The 24,450-nt window shown below is 48.9% G+C and overlaps 1 protein-coding gene across 12 annotated transcripts in view; it reads left to right on the top strand.

Annotated features, from left to right (window-relative positions):
• Positions 1 to 24,450, top strand: part of glt8d1 (glycosyltransferase 8 domain containing 1) — an 86,080-nt gene that overhangs the window by 47,329 nt on the left and 14,301 nt on the right. For 10 of the 12 annotated variants that reach the window (XM_072472682.1, XM_072472680.1, XM_072472688.1 and 7 more), the window contains 2 exons: positions 7,567 to 7,733; positions 8,200 to 8,312. The exons of 1 other annotated variant lie outside the window; for it this stretch is intronic. In XM_072472682.1, coding sequence (XP_072328783.1) covers positions 7,567 to 7,733; positions 8,200 to 8,312 — 280 coding nt within the window. Of the gene's footprint in view, positions 1 to 7,566; positions 7,734 to 8,199; positions 8,313 to 11,708; positions 11,826 to 24,450 lie in introns of all 12 variants that reach the window. One more of the 12 variants, XM_072472683.1, reaches the window with a different exon arrangement.

Here is a 24,450-nt window from a genome sequence, read left to right as displayed (position 1 = left end):
CCAGCCATGTGCGACCAATGGGAGCCGCCATCTTGGATGGACCCACAGGACCCCAGCTCGGCTGACCACACACCGTTCGAAGAGAACACTCAACTGCTGAGATTAGCCTCGGTGACTGGATCAGTCCCAGCCTCGAACACTCTCAACTGCTACAACGACAGTACAAATCTACGGGCACGAGACGTCCTGCTTAATCGACTCTGGGAGCACGGAGAGCTTCATACACCCCGACACTGTAAGGCACTGTTCTCTCCTCGTCCACCCCGTTAATCAAAAAATCTCCCTGGCCTCCGGTTTCCACTCAGTAGAGATAAAGGGGTTTTGTGTAGCAAACCTCACAGTCCAGGGAAGGGAGTTTAAAAATTACCGGCTCTACGTCCTTCCCCACCTCTGCGCGGCCACACTCCTAGGTTTAGACTTCCAATGTAATCTCCAAAGTCTAACTTTCAAATTCGGCGGCCCTATACCCCCTCACTGTCTGCGGCCTCACGACCCTCAAGGTCAATACGCCTTCCTTGTTTGCGAACCTCACCCCGGATTGCAAACCCGTCGCCACCAGGAGCAGAGGGTACAGTGCCCAAGATAGGATCTTTATTAGGTCAGAGGTCTAAAGGCTACTGAGGGAAGGAGTCATTGAAGCTAGCAACAGTCCCTGGAGAGCTCAAGTAGTGATGGTAAAGACCGGAGAGAAGCATAGGATGGCCATCGACTACAGTCAGACCATCAACAGGTTTATGCAGCTGGACGGGTACCGTCTCCACCACATATCCGACCTGTAAACAGGATCGCGCATTACAAGGTCTTCTCCACGGTGGATCTTAAGTCCGCCTACCACCAGCTCCCCATCCGCACTAGTGACCGCAAATACACTGCCTTCGAGGCAGATGGGCGGCTCTATCACTTCTTAAGGGTTCCCTTTGGTGTCACCAACGGGGTCTCGGTCTTCCAGCGCGAGATGGACCAAATGGTTGACCGGTACGGTTTACGGGCAACATTTCTGTATCTCGATAATGTCACCATCTGCGGCCACGACCAGCAGGACCACGACATCAACCTCCGAAAATTCCTCCAGACCGCAAAGATCCTTAACCTTACATACAACAAGGATAAATGCGTGTTTAACACCGACCGCCTAGCCATCCTCGGCTATGTAGTGCAAAATGGAGTTATAGGCCCCGACCCTGAGAACATGCGCCCCCTTATGGAGTTCCCCCTCCCTCACTGCTCCAAGGCCCTGAAGCACTGCCTTGGGTTTTTCAGTTACTATGCCCAGTGGGTCCCCAACTATGCGACAAAGCCCATCCCCTGATCCAATCCACAGCTTTTCCCCGGTCGATAGAGGCCCGCCAGGCCTTCAGCCGCATCAAAACGGACATTGCAAAGGCCACGATGCACGCCATTGACGAGTCCCTCCCCTTCCAGGTCGAGAGCGACGCGTCTGACGTAGCTCTGGCGGCCACCCTCAACCAAGCAGGCAGACCCGTGGCCTTCTTCTCACGTACCCTCCATGCTTCTGAAATCCGCCACTCCTTAGTCGAAAAGGAGGCCCAGGCCATAGTAGAAGCTGTGCGACATTGGAGGCAATACCTGGCCGGCAGGAGATTCACTCTCCTCACTGACCAATGATCGGTTGCTTTCATGTTCGATAATGCACAGCGGGGCAAGATAAAAAACGATAAGATCTTGCGGTGGAGGATCGAACTCTCCACCTACAACTACGAGATCTCGTATCGTCCCGGGAAGCTCAACCAGCCTCCTGATGCCCTGTCCCGCGGCACATGTGCCACCGCACAAGTGGACTGCCTCCGAGCCCTCCACGAGGACCTCTGCCACCCGGGGGTCACTCGCTTTTTCCACTTTATCAAGACCCGCAACCTGCCCTACTCCATCGAGGAGGTCAGGACAGCCACCAGGGACTGACAAATCTGCGCAGAGTACAAACCGCACTTCTACCGGCCAGAGAAAGCGCACCTGATAAAGGCTTCCCATCCCTTTGAACGCCTCAGCATGGACTTCAAAGGCCCCCTCCCCTCCACCGACCGCAACACGTACTTCCTGAACGTGATTGATGAGTACACCCGGTTCCCATTCGCCATCCCCTGCCCCGACATGACCGCAACCACCGTCATCAAGGCCCTCCATAGCATCTGTGCACTGTTCGGGTTCCGCTTACATACATTGTGATAGGGGGTCCTCCTTTATGAGCAACGAACTGCGTCAATTCCTGCTCAGCAATGGCATCGCCTCGAGCAGGTCGACCAGTTACAACCCCCGGGGTAACGGACAGATAGAGAGGGAGAACGGAACGGTCTGGAAGACCGTCTTACTGGCCCTACGGTCCAGGAATCTCCCAGTCTCCTGCTGGCAAGAAGTCCTCCCAGATGCCCACCACTCCATCCGGTCACTGCTTTGTACCACAACCAACCAGACACCTCACGAACGTCTCCTTGTCTTCCCCAGGAAGTCCTCCTCTGGGACCTCGCTCCCGAACTGGCTGGCAGCTCCCGGACCCATCCTGCTCCGAAAACACGTGCGGGTGGACAAGTCGGACCCGTTGGTCGAGAGGGTCCATCTTCTCCATGCTAACCCCCAGTATGCCTACGTGGCGTACCCTGACGGCCAACAAGATACGGTCTCCCTACGAGTCCTGGCGCCCGCCGGAGCCCCACGCACACCCCACCCTCCCTTCCACCAGTTCACCTTACAGGAGGATTGGTCCTTCCACCGGCCCTACGCACCCCGCAAACGCTCCCTTCCCAGGTCAACCGTTTTCCCCACCAGTCTAGGGGTGTCGAAGCTGCCACAGAGATCGAGGCCACGCTCCCGGAGTCACAGACGCCCGCGCCTCCACCGGAATCACCACCGAAGCTTCGACGATCACAGAGGACGACCAGGGCCCCCAATCGACTGATTGCTTCATTTTAAAGTGTATAACTAATTATGAATCATAAATTGTAAATAGTTAATAGAATTGTAAATAGTTACAAAACGCTGTACGGAGGTATTACGGTACCTCCATAACTATAATTTCTACCACGTTACCATGTTGTAGTATCAGGCCACCACCCCCGCCGGTCTCTTTTTTTAACAGGGAGTGAATGTGGTAGTCTGTGTAGAGGTATTACGGTACCTAGTAATGCTGGAACACCATTGGTAGATATTGTATGCTTCTTATTGGTCAAGCTGTATGGTAGGTCCGCCCTGCTAGGCGGGGTATAAGAGCCCGTGCCGCCCCAGCAGCCTTCATTCTGTACCTGAGCTGCTGGGGGAAACATCTAGCTTATGAAAGCCTTCAGTTGGACTACAACCTCACTTTAGTGATCATTGATCGTGCATCAAGGTGGTAAGATGGATACAGAACTGGCTCGGTCACAGAAGGCAAAGGGTAGCAGTGGAAGGGTGTTTTTCTGAATGGAAGGTTGTGACTAGTGGTGTTCCACAGGGATCTGTGCTGGGACGTCTGTTGTTTGTAGTATACATAAACGATTTGTAGGAAAATGTAGCTGGTCTGGTTAGTAAGTTCGCGGATGACACCAAGGTTGGTGGAGTGGCAGATAGTGTTGAGGATTGTCAGAGTATACAGCAGGACATAGATAGGTTGGAGACTTGGGCAGAGTAATGGCAAATGGAGTTAATCCAGACAAATGTGAGGTAATGCATTTTGGTAGGTCTAACATGGAGGGGAAATATACCGTAAATGGCAAAACTCTTAGGAATATAGAAAGACAGAGAGATCTGGGCTTGCAGGTCCACTGAAAGTGGCAACACAAGTGGACAAAGTAGTCATAAAAGCATAGGGAATGCTTGCCTTCATTGGATGGGGCATCGAGTATAAAAGCTGGCAAGTCATCCTGCAGTTGTATAGAACCTTGGTAATGCCGCACTTGGAATATTGCGCACAATTCTGGTCGCCACACTACCAGAAGGATATGGAGGCTTTAGAGAAGATGCAGCGGAGGTTTACCAGGATGTTGCCTGGTCTGAAGGGTGTTAGCTATGCGGAGAGGCTGAATAGACTCAGACTGTTTTCATTAGAACGACGGAGATTAAGGGGTGACCTGATGGAGATCTACAAAATTATGAGGGGCATGGATAGAGTGGATGGGCAGGCACTCTTTCCCAGGGTGGAGGGATCAGTCACCAGGGGTATAGGTTTAAGGTCCGTGGGGCAAAGTTTAGAGGAGATGTGCAAGGCAAGTTTTTTACACAGAGGGTGGTGAGTGCCTAGAACGTGTTGCAAGGGGAGGTTGTGGAAGCAGATACATTAACGGCGTTCAAAAGGCATCTCGACAAATACATGGATAGGATGGGTATGGAGGATACGGCACAAGGAAGTACTGAGGGTTTTGACCAAGGTTAGTATCATGACTGGTACAGGTCGAAGATCAAGTCGAAATGGGAAGCGAATTTGGGAATGGGAAGATCAAGGAGAAATGGGAAGCGGAGTTGGGAATGGAGATCAATTGGGGAGTATGCAGTGAAGCACTGCGAAGGGTAAACGGGACCTCTTGTGCAAGGATGAGCCTGATACAGTTCAAGGTGGTGCACAGGGTGCATATGATTCGGGCGAGAATGAGTGGGTTCTTTCAGGGGGTAGCAGATGAGTGTGAGAGGTGTGGGCGGGGGCCAGCGAATCATGCGCACATGTTTTGTGGTTGTGAAAAATTGGGAAGATTCTGGGCGGGAGTGTTCGCGGTCTTAACCTGGATAGTGGAGGAGGGACTGGACCCAGACCCTTTGGTGGCGATATTTGGGGTTTCAGAGAAGCCGGAGCTCATGGAGAGGAGGAAGGCCGATGTCATGGCCTTCGCCTCTGATTGCATGGCGGCGAATTTTGCTGGAGTGGCGGTCGGCATCGCCACCGGGGGTAGCAGCATGGTTGGGTGACCAGTACGACTTCCTGCAGTTAGAGAAGATAAAGTATGGGTTAAGGGGCTCAGCAGGGGAGCTCGAGAAAAGGTGGGGGATGTTTGTGACCGTGTTTGAGGAGCTGTTCTCATGGAGAGGGGGGGGGGGGGGGGGGGTGGGAGAGAGAAAGGAGGAAAATCTGTACAAACTGTATAGTTGATTGTTGGGTAGAATGTTTCTCGGGGTGTTTATTTGCTGTAACCTATTTTGATACAAGTTTGAATAAAATGCGGTTTAAAAACAAAAATGTCTGGTACAGGTCTGGAGGGCTGAAGGGCCTGTTCCTGTGCTGTTTCGTTCTTTGAATAGGTTAACACTTTATTGAGTTACTGAACAATTCAAACCAGGACGCTTGCAGTTTCAATCCTTAGTGCCAGCTAACAGTAAATGTTTAAAGACTAAGCAGAATGAATACATTGATATCTGCATTACTAAGTTCAGGAGGAGAAAATCACCCATAATACCTTCTGTTGAAAGCTATCAGGTATTCTATATGAAGCGTTTAAACATGCACTTTGGAAGAAAAAAGGCTCTGTTATGATAAACTGACTATCAAATAACACTCTGGCACTGAAGTCAAAGCTCATTTTTTGAAGATGATAATTCCTGTGGGATATCTGAGGACGTTCTGTGCCCTTGATGTTGTACCCCAGCAAGGAATGCATGATTTCAGGATGGAAAGGGTCAAAGTGTTAGAAATGGAGGAAAATATAAATGGCATGCTTTTCGTGGTTTATGGATAAATGTGTCCAGAATATTTTCTGTATGACACACTATGTGAAAATTTGTAAGTTTTTCCTCTATTTGGTCTACTTTTGTTCCCTTGGGGGTAAGTCTTCAAATTATAAGAAAAAAGAGCTGGAGTAGGCCATTTGAAATTGGCCTTGCACCAATTTAGAATTTTAACTTTTGGGCCAGAACTATCATTCTCCATAGCTATCTTAAAACTAATGGAATTATGGTCACTGGTCCCAAAGTGATCCCTCAGTAACACTTCCGTCACCTGCCCTTCCTTATTCCCCAAGAGGAGGTCAGGTTTTGCCCCCTCTCTAGTCAGCAATCCACATTGAATGAGGAATTCTTCCTGAATACACTCGACAAATTTCTCTCCATCCAAACCCCTAGTTCTATAGCTGTCACAGTTAATGTTGGGAAATTTAAGTCCCCTGCTATTACCACCCTATTTCTTCGGCAGCCATCTGTAATCTCCTTACATATTTGCTTCTCGATTTCCCGCTGACTATTTGGGGCCTATAGTACAGTCCTATCAAAGTGATCTCATCTTTCTTATTTTTCAGTTCTACCCATATAGGCTCAGTGGGCGAACCCTTGGATATATCCTCTCTGTACTGCCGCGATGTCCCTAATCAAAAACTCAACTCCCCCTCCTATCTCCTGATCTATCTTTCCTATAACATTTGTACCCCGGAACATCAAAAAAAAATGTTAGAGTACCCAATTCATTTTTTCCAATTAAGGGGCAATTTAGCGTGTTCAATCCACCTACCTTGCACATCATTGGGTTGTAGGGGCGAAACCCACGCAAACAAAGGGAGAATGTGCAAACTCCACACGGACAGTGACCCAGAGCCGGGATCGAACCTGGGACCTTGGCACCGTGAGACTGCTGTGCTAACCACCATGCTGCCCCGTACCCCGGAACATTGAGCTGCCAGTCCTGCCCCTCCTTTAGCCATGTTTCAATAATAGCTATAATATCCCAGTCCCATATACCTATCCATGTCCTGGGTTCATCTGCCTTGCCCATCAGGCCTCTTGCATTGAAATAAATGCAGTTCAATCTGTTTCTCTGCCTTCCATTTCTCCTTACTGGCTTTTGTTGCTATCCCTTCTTTACTACCCTCTGACTTCCTGCCATTCAATAAGATCTTGACTTATCCTTTACTCCCTTGTCAATCAAAAATCTGTCCATAACTTAGCATTGCATATATATTCAATGATCCAGCCTCAATTGCTCCTCTGTGGAAGAGAATTTGAAAGACTATCAACCCTCAGGTAAGAAATTCCTCCTCATCTCTATCTAAAATGGGAGACCCCTTGGGCTGGATTCTCCGCCGGCGGGATGCTCTGTTTTGCCGGCAGCCCGGGGTTTCCCGACGGCGTGGGGCTGCCCCACAATGGGAAACCTCACTGAACAGCCGGCGTACCGGAGCATACCGCCAGCGGGGTGAAACAGAAATGTGGTGCGGCGGGGCAGAGAATCCTGTGCTCCCTAGTTTTAGATTCCCCTATGAGAGGAAACATCCTCTCAGCAAATACCCTGTCAAGCCCCCTCAAAATCTTATATGTTTCAATAAAATTACCTCTTACTCTTCTAAACTCCAATGGATAGACGCCCAATGTGCTCAACCTTTCCTCATAATCACCCCAGGAATCAGGCTAGTGAACCTTCTCTGAACTGATTCCAATATAAGTATATTCCTCATTAAGTAAGGAAACAAGAATTGTATACAGTACTCCAGATGCACCCTCACTAATGGCCCTGTAAGTTGTAGAAAGACTTCCCTCCATTTATACTCCATCCCCTTGAATAAAAAGGCCAATATTAAATTTGCCTTCCTAATTACTTGCTGTACAAAAATACTAATTGCAAAGAAAAATCAGATGTTTCAGTCACTCTGTTTTCATTTTTTCTAGAACACATATTTGGGCTTCCTTGATTATAAAAAAGAAACCATTAGAAAACTTGGTTTGAAAGCAAGCACGTGCTCCTTTAATCCTGGTGTTTTTGTAGCTAATCTCACAGAGTGGAAGCAACAGAACATTACAGAGCAGCTTGAAAAATGGATGGAAATCAATGTAGTGTAAGTTGGTAATAGTTACATATTGTAAAAATGTCTGTTTGCATAAGGCAGTTATTTGTATTGCAATTTCTGGTAATCGTCTGACCTTATTTTGGGGGTTAGTGGAAAATTTCATATTGTTATGTTATTGCACCAATATTAAGTAGGGATTATTTTGGGGTTTCTAGTTGACTAAAAATCTTGGAATTTGCTAATATTTGTAGAACTGTGCTAATTAATTAAATTTGATTAAATTTCAATTTGAAACATTCTTCCAGCATTTCATCCAGTAGTCTCAGATGAGTATCTCAAGCAAAAATAACATAAATTCAAGCATTTATTAATTTATAAATAAGCTAGTTGTAGTTGAGTATAGGAGAACAACCTTGGATCATTTAGAGTATCTATACTAATACTTGACTATACTTTTTCTATCTCTACCCATTGCAGTCTGACGTTAATAGATACATATCTCATACTCTGACAGGGAGAATTTATATGGTGGTGCATTGGCCGGCAGTATTACAACACCACCCATGCTCTTGGTGTTCTATAAACAATACTCTTCCATTGATCCAATGTGGCACGTGAGGTATCTTGGTAAGTTTTCAGTTTTAATAAATAAATAAAGACTAATATAGCTGGAGTCCCTCAAATGATTATCATGCATGCTAAAATGGCAGTATTCTATGATCCTGGAATTTTGGTTCATGCTGTGACAAGAATCAGAGCAATGCATCACAATGTTGCAATTGAGCAAGAATTTTGCACAAAACTTGATGATCTGCAAGAAAAATGATCTCTGGTTGATTTGTACAACTGATGTTGAAACAAATAAAAACTCTCAGCTAATCCTAGTTTAGGCATCATAGCTGAACACCCCAATATGAACCATTCATGTTTATCATCCATTAAAGAAATTTTATTCACGTGAAACCATTTACACATACTGTTGAGAAAGAATACTTTTCTCTGACGTTAAGCTCAAGAACATGTCAGTCCATTTGGGGCTTGATAAATTAGGCCAATACAGCAATGCTCTTGCAGTTGACAATGGAAGAAGAAGAAAGATAGCTTTGGGTGTCATAAATGTGCATACAAAAGCTGTAAGCAGAAAATATTGCTCACAGGCAGCATTATAATGATTTAAAAAAGGTACCATGAGGGCAGCGCAGTGGGGTAGCGGGTAGCACTGCTGCCTCATGGCACCGAGGTCCCAGGTTCGATCCCGGCTCTGAGTCGCTGTCCGTGTGGAGTTAGCACATTCTCCCTATGCTTGCGTGGGTTTCGCCCCCACAACCCAAAGATGTGCATGGTGTGGATTGGCCACACTAAATTGCCCCTTAATTGGAGGAAAAAAAATGAATTGGGCATGCTAAATTTATAGAAAAAAAGGAACCATGTGACTATCAGATGAATAATGGTTATGGGAGATAATTAACATGGTACTCCTGATGAGGTCTAAATAGAATTTTGTACAACTAGCTACAACTTCTACCACTTTTGTATTCCAGGCCTCCTTCTGCACTGTAAATTCAATGATAATCTATGATTAATCTAGGACAAAGGTTCGGCACAACATCGTGGGCCGAAGGGCCTGTTCTGTGCTGTATTTTCCTATGTTCTATGTCCTATGATGTGAAAACTGACTCCATTAGCTTTTTAAATTTTTTTTACCCGTCAGCTGGCAGTGCCACATGGGCTTCTTGGCAGTGCCAGACTAGCACTTAGGTGGCACTGCCAGGCTAGCAGTGCCCAGGCGGCAACAGCAGTGCAAGGATGCCACCCTACCCAGAGGGCTAATACAGGGGGGCCTCCGATCCCCTGGGAGACCTCCACGAGTGCCATTCCATCTGATCCCCATTTGTGGAGACCAGTACTGAACAGCGCTCACCCAGGCTCTATGAGGCGAAGGAGATAGATCCCAACACCTCGGGTGCCTCTGGAAACTGTATGTTGAAGTGAGACAAGCTGTCTTGCCCTAATCTGCAGATTCACCAAAAAGTGATACTGTCCATATTCACATTGTGACGTCTAGCGAGATTGCGTTTGATCTCACGAGGCGTTGCAAGCCATGTAGATCCAGGGGGCAGGGTCCCCCAGCTTCTATCGGCCACGTTGTTCCTCGACGCGCTGCTTTTAGCCGCAACATGGTTGTTCAAACACGCCCAATATGTTTTTAGTTCCCGTTTTGGACATTTGTATATCGTCCGGTATTCCCTGCCTCGGACGTGCTGGCCAGTCACATAATTTCAGGAACTCCAGTCATTTGCAATCAATCAACCTTCCCTTCTGCTATAAATATATTCAATTTCCTCTCTATGTTAGCTCTCATCTTTTGTCTTTGTACATATTGTCTGCATGATTGGCAGGCTAATATGCCCCATGCTAGTGCTAAGATTAGCTGTACCCCTACCAGTATGTGTGATGCTATCCAAATCCAAGGATGGATATTCACATTCATCCCCCAGTCCCAGATCCTCTGCCACCAGTTCTGGTTGTGTAGTTCTCGGTCCGTATCCTGCTCCAGGATCTTCATCTTTGTTTGCAGTTGGTGGTAGAGATTGACCGACTGGCCAACTCGGAGTCTCAATTCTCTTAATATCTCAGTAAAATGCAGGATGGAGGCTTGTTCGGTTCCTCTTGTAGATGATCGTGAACTGATTTGATTTGATTTATTCTCGTCACATGTATTTGTATACAGTGAAAAGTATTGTTTCTTGCATGCTATACAAACAATGCATACCGTAGATAGGGAATGAAGGAGAGACTGCAGAATATAATGTTACAGCTAGGCTGTCGAGAAAAGATCAACTTAATACGAGTTAGGTCCATTCAAAAGTCTGATGGCAGCAGGGAAGAAGCTGTTCTTGAGTCGGTTGGTACGTGACCTCAAAGTTCTGTATCTTTTTCCTGACGGAGAAGGTGGAAGAGAGTATATCCGGGGTGCGTGGGGTCCTTAATTGTGCTGGCTGCCTTTCCAAGGCAGCGGGAATTGTAGACAGAGTCAGTAGATGGGAGGCTGGTTTGCTGATGGATTGGGTTACATTCACAACCTTTTGTAGTTTCCTGCGGTCATGGGCAGAGCAGGATCCATGCTAAGCTGTGATACAACCAGAAAGAATGCTTTCTATGGTGCACCTGTAAAAGTCATAGCTGACATGCCAAATTTCCTTAGTCTTCTGAGAAAGTAGAATCGTTGGTGGGCTTTCTTAACTATAGTTCGGCATGGGGGGATCAGGACAGGTTGTTGGTGATCTGGACATCTAAAAGCTTGAAGCTCTTGACCCTTTCTACTTTGTTCCCATTGATGTAGACAGGGGCATGTTTTCCACTACGCTTCCTGATGTCTATGACAATCCCCTTCGTTTTGTTGACATTGAGGGAGAGATTATTGTCGTCGCACCAGTTCACCAGATTCTCTATTCATTCCTGTACTCTGTCTCGTCATTGTTTGAAATCCGACCCACTATGGTGGTGTCATCAGCAAATTTGAAAATCGAGTTGATGAGGAATTTAACCACAATCATTGGCGTATAAGGTGTATAGTAGGGGGCTGAGGACACAGCCTTGTGGGGCACCAGTGTTGAGAATGATCGTGGAGGAGGTGTTGTTGCCTATCCTTACTGATTGTGGCCTGTGGGTTAGGAAGTTCAGGATCCAGTTGCAGAGGGAGGAGCCGAGGCCCAGGCCACGGAGTTTGGATGAGTTTCACAGGAATAATGGTATTGAAGGCTGAGCTGTAGTAAATAAATAGGAGTCTGACATAGGTGTCTTTGTTATCTAAGTGTTCCAGGGTTGAGTGCAGGGCCATGGAGTTGGCGTCTGCTGTGGACCTGTTGCAGCAGTAGGCGAACTGTAGTGGATCAAGGCAGTCCGGGAGACTGGAGTTGATTCGTGCCATGACTAACCTTTCGAAGCACTTCATAATGATCGATGTCAGAGCCACTGGACAATAGTCATTAAGGCACGCTGCTTGGCTTTTCTTTGGTACAGGGATGATGGTCACCTTCTTGAAGCTGATAGGGACCTCAGATTGTTGTGAAGAGAGGTTGAAGATGTCTTCAAATACGCCCGCTAGCTGATCCGCTCAAAACTTGAGTGGTCGTCCAGGTACCCCATCCGGGCCAGTGGCATTCCGTGGGTTGACCGTGGGTTAACTGGTCAGTAGCAATGAGGGTTTAGTTCTCGCTGAGCCTAACATAAACTGTTGCGCGTGTCCAATAGTGAGTGGTCGTGGAGGTGTAAAGCAGAAGTTGGGATATGGAATGAGACATTGTAATTTGCTATAATGGTAGAACCGTTTGTAGTGGAAACACAATATTTCCCTACACCCCCGTAACCTGTCCTGACAAAATGCATGGGGGCAGGTACTATTTCCAAGACATAACCATCAGATATACTAAATCCACATTCATCTAATTCTCCTTGCTCCACTGGGTGGGGCACTGTTGCTAACTTTTGGTTGGTTCAATTGGCTCTATTTTATAACCTTTGCTCTCGAGTCGCCAGGTATCTTTATGATACCGCCACGTGGTTCAAGTTCAAGTAATGATCAATAACTCCATACACCAATTAGTAAGATTCAAATTAAAGCACATTTATTATACACAGTAAATCGCTACTCATGCATAAATTCTACTTCTAAGCTACTTCTACAACTAACAGGCCTATACTTAGCTTCGGACTGGCCCAGCAGGTCAGGGGAACAAATGGCCTTTCGTTCGGGTTCTGAGTCTGCGAGATTCAAAAGCTGGTATGGACTGGTAGCTAGGAGTGCCTATCTCGTAGCGAGCGTTGACTTAAGACTTATGGTCTTTTGGCGGCAGCTGAACCAGTCACTGTCAAGGGTTTGTTCGCGTTGCTGAGTGACCCGGTCAAGAAGGGCGATTTGAACTTGGGGGCTTAACTTTATAGTCCCCAGGGCCTTCCCGCCTTTCGGGGCGGACCCTGTACCTGGTTCCAAGTGATTGGACTTTGTTCCAATCGCTTGGTTCGATTTCTCCAATACTGGAGCGGTTCCCTGATCGATGGGCGGTCTTGAGGTGTCCGTTAACCTCTTTTGTGTTGGCTCCTGCTGGCGCTGAGGAGTCTGGCTTGGCCTTGTTTATCCCAAATGTTTCGATTGTTCCCGGGGATCACTCATTAGTATGTAGATGCCTGCTACATTATTATGCAGATGGCTGCTTGTATCAATGATGTCTGGGCTTTTGCAGAGTTTAATACACAGTAACTTGCACCTGCTAGTTTCTGCCTGTGTTGGCTGAATTTCCCTTCAGCCTTTGCCGTTCTCCATTTTACGTCGGGAGTTGGCCAACCCAGGTGGCTACACACCCTCCTTGTGATCCTTTTTTTTTTTTTATAAATGTTTTATTGAAAATTTTTTCCCAAACAACAATTTTTCCCCTCTTACAAAGCAAACGCAACAATAACAATACAGAAATTTTAAACAATACACAAGTAACAAAACCCCTTTATCTTTGACCTAAACTAACCCCCCCCCCTCCCCCTGGGTTGCTGCTGCTGGTCATCTGTCTTCCCTCTAACGTTCCCCTAGGTAGTCGAGAAATGGCTGCCACCGCCTGGTGAACCCTTGAGCCGATCCTCTCAGGGCAAACTTTATCTGCTCCAGTTTAATGAACCCCGCCATATCATTTACCCAGGCCTCCAGTCCGGGGGGTTTCGCCTCCTTCCACATGAGTAGGATCCTGCGCCGGGCTACTAGGGACGCAAAGGCCACAACGTCGGCCTCTTTCGCCTCCTGCACTCCCGGCTCTTCCGCAACTCCAAATAGAGCTAACCCCCAGCCTGGTTTGACCCGGGCCTTCACCACCCGCGAAATCACTCCTGTCACTCCCTTCCAGTGCCGGGCATGCCCAAAACATATGTGCGTGGTTTGCCGGGCTCCCACCACACCTCCCACATTTGTCCTCCACTCCAAAGAACCTGCTCAATCTTGCTCCCGTTATGTGTGCTCTATGTAGCACCTTAAATTGAATCAGGCTAAGCCTGGCGCATGAGGAAGAGGAATTTACCCTGCTTAGGGCATCAGCCCACATACCCTCCTCTATCTCCTCCCCTAGTTCTTCTTCCCACTTTCCTTTTAGTTCGCCCACCGACTCCTCCCCCTCTTCCCTCATCTCTCGGTAAATCTCTGACACCTTGCCCTCTCCGACCCACACCCCTGAAAGCACCCTGTCCTGTATCCCCTGTGTCGGGAGCAACGGAAATTCCCTCACCTGTTGTCTAGTAAATGCCCTCACCTGCATATATCTCAAGAAATTTCCCCGGGGCAACTTATACTTTTCCTCCAATGCTCCCAAGCTCGCAAAAGTCCCATCTATAAATAAATCTCCCACCCTCCTAATTCCCAACTGGAACCAGCTCTGAAATCCTCCATCCATTCTTCCTGGGGCGAACTTATGGTTGTTCCTGATTGGGGACCCCACCAGGGCTCCCCGCACCCCTCTCTGTCGCCTCCACTGTCCCCAGATATTCAATGTTGCCGCCACCACCGGGTTCGTGGTAAACTTTTTAGGTGAGATCGGTAGCGGCGCCGTCACCAGCGCCTCTAAACTCGTCCCTTTACAGGACTTTCTCTCCAGTCTTTCCCACGCCGCTCCCTCACCCTCCATCATCCATTTACGTATCATTGCCACATTGGCGGCCCAATAGTAATCGCCCAAGTTCGGTAGTGCCAATCCTCCTCTGTCCCTACTACGCTGAAGGAACCCCCTCCTTACTCTCGGAACTTTCCCTGCCCACACGAAGCTCGTGATGCTCCTGTCTATTTTATTAAAAAAGGTCTTGGTGATTAGTATAGGGAGACATTGAAATACAAATAAGAACCTCGGGAGGACCATCATCTTAATTGCTTGCACCCTGCCCGCCAGCGATAGAGGCTGCATGTCCCACCTCTTGAAGTCCTCCTCCATTTGTTCTACCAACCGTGTCAGATTAAGTCTGTGCAAGGTTCCCCAACTCCTAGCGATCTGAATCCCCAGGTATCGGAAGTTTCTTTCCACTTTCCTTAGAGGCAAGCCTTCTATCTCTCTACTCTGGTCCCCTGGATGTATCACAAATAATTCACTCTTCCCCATGTTTAGCCTATACCCCGAGAAATCCCCGAACCCCCTCAAAATTCGCATAACCTCTATCATTCCCCCCGCTGGGTCCAACACGTATAACAATAGGTCATCCGCATATAACGAGACTCGGTGTTCTTCTCCCCCTCTAATCACCCCTCTCCATTTCCTGGAGTCTCTCAACGCCATGGCCAGAGGTTCAATTGCCAACGCGAACAACAATGGAGACAGCGGGCATCCCTGTCTTGTTCCCCTATATAGTCGGAGATACTCCGATCTATGTCGACCTGTAACTACGCTTGCCGTTGGAGCCCCATAAAGAAGTCTAACCCAGCTAATAAACCCGTTCCCAAACCTCTTTAACACTTCCCATAAATACTCCCACTCCACCCTATCAAATGCCTTCTCTGCGTCCATTGCCGCCACTATCTCTGCCTCCCCCTCCACTGGGGGCATCATTATCACCCCTAATAGTCGTCGCACGTTAACATTCAGTTGTCTCCCTTTTACGAACCCTGTCTGATCTTCGTGCACCACCCCCGGGACACAGTCCTCTATCCTCGATGCCAGTACCTTTGCCAACAATTTGGCGTCCACGTTCAACAATGAAATGGGTCTATAGGACCCGCACTGCAACGGATCTTTATCCCTCTTCAAAATTAACGATATCGTCGCCTCCGACATCGTCGGGGGTAGAGTCCCCCCTTTCCTGGCCTCATTGAACGTCCTCACCATCAACGGGGCCAACAAGTCCACATATTTTCTGTAATACTCCACCGGGAACCCGTCTGGTCCTGGGGCCTTCCCTGCTTGCATGCTTCCCAGTCCCTTAATAACCTCGTCCACCCCAATCGGTGCCCCCAGGCCTACCACCCCCCGCTCCTCCACTTTCGGGAACCTCAATTGGTCCAGGAACTGCCGCATCCCCTCCTCTCCCTCTGGGGGTTGAGACCTATACAGTTCCTCATAGAAGGTCTTGAACACCTCATTTATCTTTCCTGCCCTTCGCACCGTGTCTCCCCTTTCGTCTCTAATTCCTCCTATCTCCCTCGCTGCTGCCCTCTTTCGCAATTGATGAGCCAACAGGCGACTCGCCTTTTCCCCATATTCATACCTCCTCCCCTGTGCCTTCCTCCACAGTACCTCCGCCTTTCTGGTGGTCAGAAGGTCAAATTCCGTCTGGAGTCGTCTCCTCTCCCTGTACAATTCCTCCTCCGGGGTCTCTGCAAATTCCCTATCCACCCTTAAAATCTCCCCCAGTAATCTTTCCCTTTCCTTGGCCTCTGTTTTCCTTTTGTGGGCCCCAATGGAGATCAGCTCTCCTCTGACCACCGCTTTTAGTGCTTCCCATACCACTCCCACAGGGACCTCGCCGTCGTCATTGACCTCCAGATATCTCTCAATACACCCCCGCACTCTTGCACACACTCCCTCATCCGCCATCAGTCCCACATCTAATCGCCAGAGTGTTCTCTGCTCCCTTTCCTCTCCTAATTCCAGGTCCACCCAATGTGGGGCATGATCCGAAACCGCTATGGCTGAGTACTCAGCTTCTTCCACCCTAGAGATCAACGACCTTCCCAAAACAAAAAAATCTATCCGGGAGTACACTTTATGGACATGGGAGAAGAAGGAAAACTCCCTAGCCCTAGGTCTAAGAAATCGCCATGGATCCACTCCCCCCATTTGGTCCATAAACCCCTTAAGTACCTTGGCCGCTGCCGGCCTTCTTCCGGTCCTTGAGCTGGATCTATCTAGCCCCGGGTCCAGCACCGTATTAAAGTCCCCTCCTAAAATCAAGTTTCCTACCTCCAGGTCCGGTATACGCCCCAGCATCCGTCTCATAAATCCCGCATCGTCCCAGTTTGGGGCATACACGTTAACCAACACGACCTCCATTCCCTCCAGCCTGCCACTCACCATTACATATCTACCTCCGCTATCTGCTACGATGTTCTTTGCTTCAAATGCGACCTGTTTCCCCACCAAAATGGCCACCCCTCTATTCTTTGCGTCCAGTCCTGAGTGGAACACCTGTCCCACCCATCCTTTCCTTAGCCTAACTTGGTCCGCCACCTTTAGGTGCGTCTCTTGGAGCATAACCACGTCTGCCCTTAGTCCTTTCAAATGCGCGAGCACTCTGGCCCTTTTTATCGGTCCGTTCAGGCCTCTCACGTTCCACGTGATCAGCCTCACTAGGGGGCTACCTGCCCCCCTCCCGTGTCGACTAGCCATTACCTTCTCTAGGCCAGTCCCATATCCCGCCTCCGCGCTCCCGCTCGCTCCCCCAGCGTCGCACACCATCCCCGCCCACCCACTCTTTAGCCATTTCCTTTTGGATTTCCGCAGCAGCAACCCAGTTGTCCCCCCCCCCCCCCCCTCCCTCCCCCCCTCCCCGCTAGATCTCTTTCTAGCCTGATTGCTCCCCCCATATTACTTCCGTAAGTCAGCTGACTTCAACTGACCCCGGCTACTCCTGCTCACTCCTCGACCCCCCCCATGTGGGGAACTCCCATCCGCCTTGCGCCTGTCTTCCCGCCTTATTCTTTCTGGTGCGGGAACATCCCTTTACCTGACCCGCCTCTTATGGCGCAGCTCCCTTTCCCCTCCCCCTCCCCTTCCCCATTCTCCAACTATGTCCCGTCTTTCCCCCCTCACCGGCGCCCACATTTCCCCAATGTCTCCCCCCTTCCCTGTTTACTTCTCAATTAACTTCCACCGTAACATTAACAATAACATTTCCTGCAGCATCAGTCCCTCAGTTCCGATCCAATTTCTCTTCTTTGATGAAGGTCCATGCTTCCTCCGCCGTCTCGAAATAATGGTGTCTCTCCTGATACGTGACCCATAGTCTTGCCGGCTGCAGCATCCCGAACTTCACCTTCCTTTTATGCAACACCTCTTTGGCTCGGTTGAAGCTCGCCCTCCTTCTCGCCACCTCCGCACTCCAATCCTGGTATACCCGTACCACTGCATTCTCCCATCTGCTACTCCGCACCTTTTTAGCCCATCTCAGGACCTCTTCTCTATCCTTAAGGCGGTAAAATCGCACGATTATCGCCCTGGGTGGTTCTCCCGCTTTTGGTCTTCTCGCCGGAATCCGATTTGCCCACTCCACCTCCAAGGGGCCCGTAGGGGCCTCAGCACCCATCAGTGAGCTCAGCATCGTACTTGCGTACGCTCCACAGTCCACTCCTTCCACACCCTCAGGGAGACCCAGTATCCGAAGGTTCTTCCTTCGCGCTCCATTTTCTAGGGCTTCGATCCTTTCAGTACACTTTTTATGAAGTGCCTCGTGCGTCTGTGTCTTAACCGCCAGGCCCAGGATCTCGTCCTCAATATCTGTCACCTTCTGCTCCACCACGCGGAGCTCTGTCTCCTGGGTCTTTAATGTCTCCTTGAGCCCCTCAATTGCCTGTCGCAACGGGGTCAGCACCTCCCTCTTCAGCAGCTCCACGCACCGTCTCACAATTTCATGCTCAGGCCCCCATGTCGCCTGCGCTTTCTCCGCCGCCATCTTGTACTTCTCTCTTTCTGACCCTTTGGTCGACGATTCCTCGCGCTGCAGCCGCCGCCGCCGGTTTTTTCCTCCTTCGTTTGGGGGGGACTCCCTTCTCACACGCCCCACACCGGGTTGCGTCGTCGAAAAATTCCCCGTTGGGGCTCTTAAAAGAGCCCGAAGGTCCGTCGGAGCTGGAGCCGCCGAAGCGTGCGGCTAGCTAGGCATCACCGCAACCGGAAGTCCCTTCAGTGGCCTTGATGAGGTCTTTTCACAGTTGTTCCCTCTGCTGCTAGAATTCACTTTTGATACAGGCCCTCAGGTCAGCTTGCAGCTTTAAGCTTGCCCTTCCCCCGCCTGCATGCTGGAAGAGGCCCTGTTTATCCTGCAGTTGCAGCCAAATCTTTTACTGTTTCTGCGTGTGTCTGGCAACCAAGAGACATACCCTTCCTGGGGGACACTGTCGGGGGAATATTGCAGCCTTCTTTCCACACCGGGAAATGTCAAACAAATGCCGTGGGGGCCCTGTAAAAGAGCCCAAAAGTCCGTTCCAAGCAGGAGCTGCCGAATATGCGACCTAGCTCTGCATAGCCGCACCCGGAAGTCCCTCCTTGTGATCCTAACGCGAAGCGTGAAGGATCACATAACTGCGTTGTTCTTCATTCCCTGACCCAGCGAGCACTCTTCTATGGGCTCTACACTGACCATAACTATGCAAGAAAAATTTTAACTGACAATTCTGAGGGGCGCTATGTCAAACAGGGACATGCATTACAAAATAAGAAAATCGGAACCTCTAACTATCCTTAATAAACTACGCTCACTCAAACATTCCATCTAACTTCCTAAACAATACACACAAAATCATAGCAGCATTATACACATTTTTCTGGCTTGGCAGTCAAGCTCAGGATTGTACAATCGCTCATGAAACATTTCTTTATTCACAACAAAAAACGCAAACGAATGTTCTTTATTATAGATCGCGGGCGTCGGGGGTCTGGTCATATCCGAAAATAGGGGATCTTATCCTATATACCAGGGTGCGAGCGCGGTAGGCTCTCCTTCTCCATTTTCTCAGACGAATAGTCTGCACGATGCAGCGGAGTATCGCCAATACTAGTAGGGATTCTATCAAGTAGGACAGGGAGTGAGGATTCTTTGCTGCCAGTCCGGATGAAATGATCAGTCCAACACCTCATTACTTCAACGTATACTTTATTTCACGACCGGTGCTAAGACCGCTGTATCTCTGAGAGTTACAACAGTAAGCCAAAGTCAATACATCTGACAGCAGTTCTTATACTTTTTTGGTTCATTGCTGAGGGCAGCCCCATCAATTATAATTATCTTTAAAGCCAGCGCAACCATTCCCAAGGCCGTTACTGCAATTTGTCTGGTACAAAAACAAGTGATTACAGCTTGCTACCAAAAAAGCCTGTCTTGACATTCCTTCACACAAAGCTTTATCTAACATTTTGTTTTCCCATAAAGTTCCAATCCATCTTGAGCCAAACTCTCATTTATCCATCATCAGCCAAACTCACAGGAGTACCAGGTTATAAACCTGTCACACCAAGGTGGTGTGGTGTCGCTTGTGACTGGGCTCTGGGTACTATGGGGAAGTGAATCATTAACGGCTGGAGGGATTGAGGTCAGGGGGTTCGCGTTCGCGCGCAACCAAATGTCCATTATGGTGATGAGCCACGCGGAGGATGTCCTCATGGTTCTTCTTTCACTTCTATTCTCTGGTCCTGGAACCTCTGGAGTTCTGTGGGATCAAGCATAGTGTCTGTTACTATCTTGATTTAATATCTCGTATGATAACCTGTCTGTCCTTTAGTGCCAATTACTCCCTTTATAATTGGTCACTATGTGTGAGTCCCTCTTTTTTTTCTCCAAAAACCGAATTTCAGGACAAGACACACTTACAAATACTGAACCAGTGCGAGCCGTCTCGAGAACTGTGCGGTTTACCATCCAAATGTTTGAGGATGTAAATAGCAGAGGGTTGGCAACCTAAAACACCTAAAACAAAACTTTTTGAACAAAACTTGCCGAAATGAAGTGCGTATAGGCCGCAACGGGTAAGATTTGGATGGAGTCCCCGGGTAGGACGGCGGCCAATGCCGTGTGTGCCCTACCTGAGCGTAGCTGATCAGAGGGGGGTTCCCAGGCAGGGTGGGTCCCAATGCCGTTTCTCCACTGCCTGAGCAACCGACAAGAACGGGCAAGAAATGTAGTCATCGTGGGGGGTTGCCGTACTGGTTCTTCCTTCGAACCAGAAGGGCAGTTACGAACGGGGGTCTATGTTTCAGTCGACAGACAAGTTCCTCTGAACTGGCGTCTGGGACATTAACAAGTCTCTGCGGACAAACTAGTTCCTCTGAACTAGCGTCTGGCCAAACTAGTTTCTCTGACTGCCAGTGGGTGTCAGAAGGGTGGTGGCGTGGGGCCGTGGAAAAAAATGTCCGGTCTAACATACAACATTGAATAGAACAAGTACAAACAACATCAAAGATGCTTCAGGTTCCATCAGAAAGGACACCGTTTCTCCAAAGCGGTTCCTTTTAAAACATCATCTGGACACCTCAGTTATCAGTTGCGAACAGGGTCGCAAAGGGGTTCTCGTTTTGGGAGTCAGACTAAAAGTCGTCATCTTCTCCCGGATGCCAAACTCTTGAGTGTATCAGGGCTGATAGGGCTGCATGGTGTGATTTGGGATCGCTCTCATCATTCCGGACGAGTCTGTATGAATTATCTCGGTGCCAAAAGGTGGTGTCTAGTTCTGGGGACGGAATCGGGGTCGTCATTGTAGGTCGGTGGTCGGTGGTGGGGTTTGTTTAGGAAAGTGATCGTGAAGGGATCACTCGAATCGTGGTCAGATGTGCTGGGTGTGGGTCGTGTTGCATGGGGATAGTAGGAGGCATGCTGTGGCTATTGTCTGAGTCACAGTCGCTGCTGCTGCAGTCTGTGGGCGTTCCGGGGCGGAGTGTATATTTTGGGGTGGAGTCGAGGTTGAGTCCGTGGCTGGGCTGGACGTGTTGGGGGAGGGGAGGGTTACGTTGGCTGTGGGTGGGGCGTGGTCTGCGTCAAGCGTGACGTGATGTGTGTGGTTAGACTGTGTTCCATATGCCTTCATCTGGTTGATATGGAACCACGCAGTCTTTCCATTGGGGTACTTTATTTTGTAGACGGAAGGGCTTACTTTGGCCGCAGTGGAGTAGGGACCCGAATACTTAGGTGACAGGAATGTGCTGGGGTTGTATACGGAGAGCATGACTTGCTGTCCTACACTGAACTCAGTCGCATGCACTGTCTTATCGAAACAGGCCTTGCTCTGTTTCTTTCTTGTGCCTAATTTCACTGCGGCTGCAAGCTGAGCCGTTTTTACGTTTTCCACTAATTGTTCTACTGCTTTCTCGTGTGTGAGGGCCGTCACATCGGGGCTGGTCAAATCTAATCCTAATAAAAATTCTGTGCCTTTCAAGGGAGGACTGAATCCCAAGTAGTGTTGTTTTGCTGGACCATTTTTCTGAGGGTGGATTTTAGGGTCCGATTCATGCGCTCCACGATACCACTCGACTGGGGGTGGTATGCAACGTGGAATTTTTGGGTAATGCCAAATATCGTGAGGACGTTCTTCATGACGCGTCCCGTAAAATGGGAGCCTTGGTCGGATTCAATGCTGCGGGGGAGTCCCCATCTCGTAAAGATGTGGTGGGTTAAAATCTTGGCTGTGGTCTTTGCCGTGTTCGTTCTGGATGGGAATGCTTCCACCCATTTTGTAAACGTGTCTATGACCACGAGTATATACTTATAACCATTCCTGCAAGGGGGCATTGGTCCTATATAATCAATCTGGAGGTTAGTCCAGGTGCCATTAACGGGTCGGGTGTGACTGAGCTGAGCTTTTTTGCATATCTGTCCGGGTTGTTCTGGGCACAGATAAGGCAATTCTCAACGTAGTGAGTTACATCGTCTTTTAAACTCGGCCACCAACAGAGCTGCCTGAGGTGGGCTGTAGTGGGATCGATTCCCTGATGTCCATGACTGTCATGGAACAGACAAATGAGCTGATTCCTGTCCTGTTCAGGAACCACATAAAGGGTGTCTTTCAACACCACACCATCATGTGTGGTCAGAGCATTTTTAAACCCATCAAAAGGTGCTGGGAATCTTCCTTTTAAAATCTCCCTGAGATTGCTATCCTGCTTCTGGGCCTGCACTAAATCCTCTATATTAGTCTGCAAGACCTGAACTGCATTCACTGGTGCGCTTTCGGGGGGAGTCCAAAAATATCCATGCCTGGAACCTGCTTTAGCCAGTGCGTCGGCTTTTACATTTCCTGGGGGGGAGGAACGATGGTGACTTCGAACTTTGACTATTCCAAAAGTCCTGTTCTGTGCTCGCTCTAAAATGTGATGGAGCAATGGGGCTGAAAGGAGGGGTTTTCCGCCTGCGGAAACAAATCCTCTTGCTTTCCACAGGGGTAGGAATTCCGTAAGGCTGTTGCAGACATAGAGACTCTCCGAATATATGTCTGCTGGGCTGGGGAAGGAATCTGGGTGTTCCACTATGTATGCGATGTCCACAAGTTCTGCTGCCTGCGCGCCTAAGTGGCCTGGAAGTTTTATTGCTATCTCCTCTAGGGCGCGTTCCTGCGCGTCCTCGACATAAATACCGCAACCTGTTATGCGCTTCCCATCCAATACTGTGGAAGATCCATCTACATAGATCTTTATGGGTTCGCACGTGTCTGTGTGCTTGGGGCTCTGGTTTGAACTACCTATCTTTCTGGGGGGTGTTTTAGCAATAAAGGGGCCTATGTTGTGTGGAGAGATGATTTCACATTCATGGGGGGTTCCGGGGTACTGTAGGTTGTCGACTAAAAAAGTGTGGGTCTTTGTCCTTTTAACAGTGATGTCCCGTCCCTGCAAAAGAAGGGTCCATCTGGCTGCTCTAATCTGACTAACTGTACCGTCCTTGAGTCGTCCGTCCAGTAAAAGTTGGGTGGGGGGGTGTTCTGTGAGGATTGTGATGGGGTTTAGTCCGGTAATGTAAGAAAAATACTGTACTGCCCAAAAAACTGCGAGCAGGTGACTTTCACAGGCTCAAAATCACTGCTCCACAGCATCTAAAACTCTGGAGGCGTAAGCCACGGGCCTTAACGTTCGTGCCGTTCCTGAAGGAGCACGGCCGAAAGGGTGCGGTCTGTGCTTGCCACCTCTATCGTATATGGGGATAGCGGGTCTGGAACTTGTAGTGCGGGGGCTGCTATGAGTGCTCTCTTCAACGAGTCCACAGCATCCGTATGCTGCGGAAGCCATTCCCAGGGGGCTCCTTTCGGAGGTCTGAGAGGGGTGCTGCCTTGCTGGCGAAACCGTCAATGTGGTTTTGGCAATAGCCAACCAGTCCTAAAAACGACCGGAGGGCTGAAACGTTCTGGGGAAGGGGCAATTTAGCAATCGAGTCAATCCTTTTATGCTCGATCTCGCGTTTACCATGTGTGATAATTGTTCCCTAATATATCACCTTGTTTTCCAAAATCTGGGCCTTTTTGGGGTTGACTTTACATCCAATTGCTTGTAGGCGTTCCAGGAGTTCGGACAGAAGCTCGATGTGCTCTTCCTTGGTGTCTGTCTGCAGTAGTAGGTCGTCTACATACTGGACCAGACATTCGGGGTGAGAAAATATTGATAATCCATTTGCCAGCTGTCGGTGAAAAATGGAGGGGGAGTTGTGGAATCCTTGTGGCAGGCATGTCCATGTGTACTGTTGATTTTTAAAAGTGAAGGCAAATTTGTACTGGCACGCCTTTGCCAATGGAATGGACCAGAATCCATTACTGATATCCAAAACCGTAAAGTATCGGAAATTGAGTCCCTGCTTGAGCATGGTCTCAGGACTTGTTGCTACCGTGGGGGCTGCTGCGGGGGTGACTCAACTTTGTTGAATTCCCGGTAATCGATGGTCAGTCGCCATGATCCATCGGGCTTTCTCACTGGCCAAATCGGGGCATTATTAGTGGAAGCTACTGATCTAAGTATGCCCTGCTCTAATAAGCTGTCGATAACTTTTGCGATTTCTCCCTCTGCCTCTTGGGGAAATCCATATTGCTTTTGGGGTCTAGTGTCAGGTCCTGTGATTTGTA

The sequence above is a fragment of the Scyliorhinus torazame genome, chromosome 13 (genome assembly GCF_047496885.1).
Source record: "Scyliorhinus torazame isolate Kashiwa2021f chromosome 13, sScyTor2.1, whole genome shotgun sequence".
NCBI lineage: Eukaryota > Metazoa > Chordata > Chondrichthyes > Carcharhiniformes > Scyliorhinidae > Scyliorhinus > Scyliorhinus torazame.
This window is presented reverse-complemented; position numbering and strand designations above follow the sequence as displayed.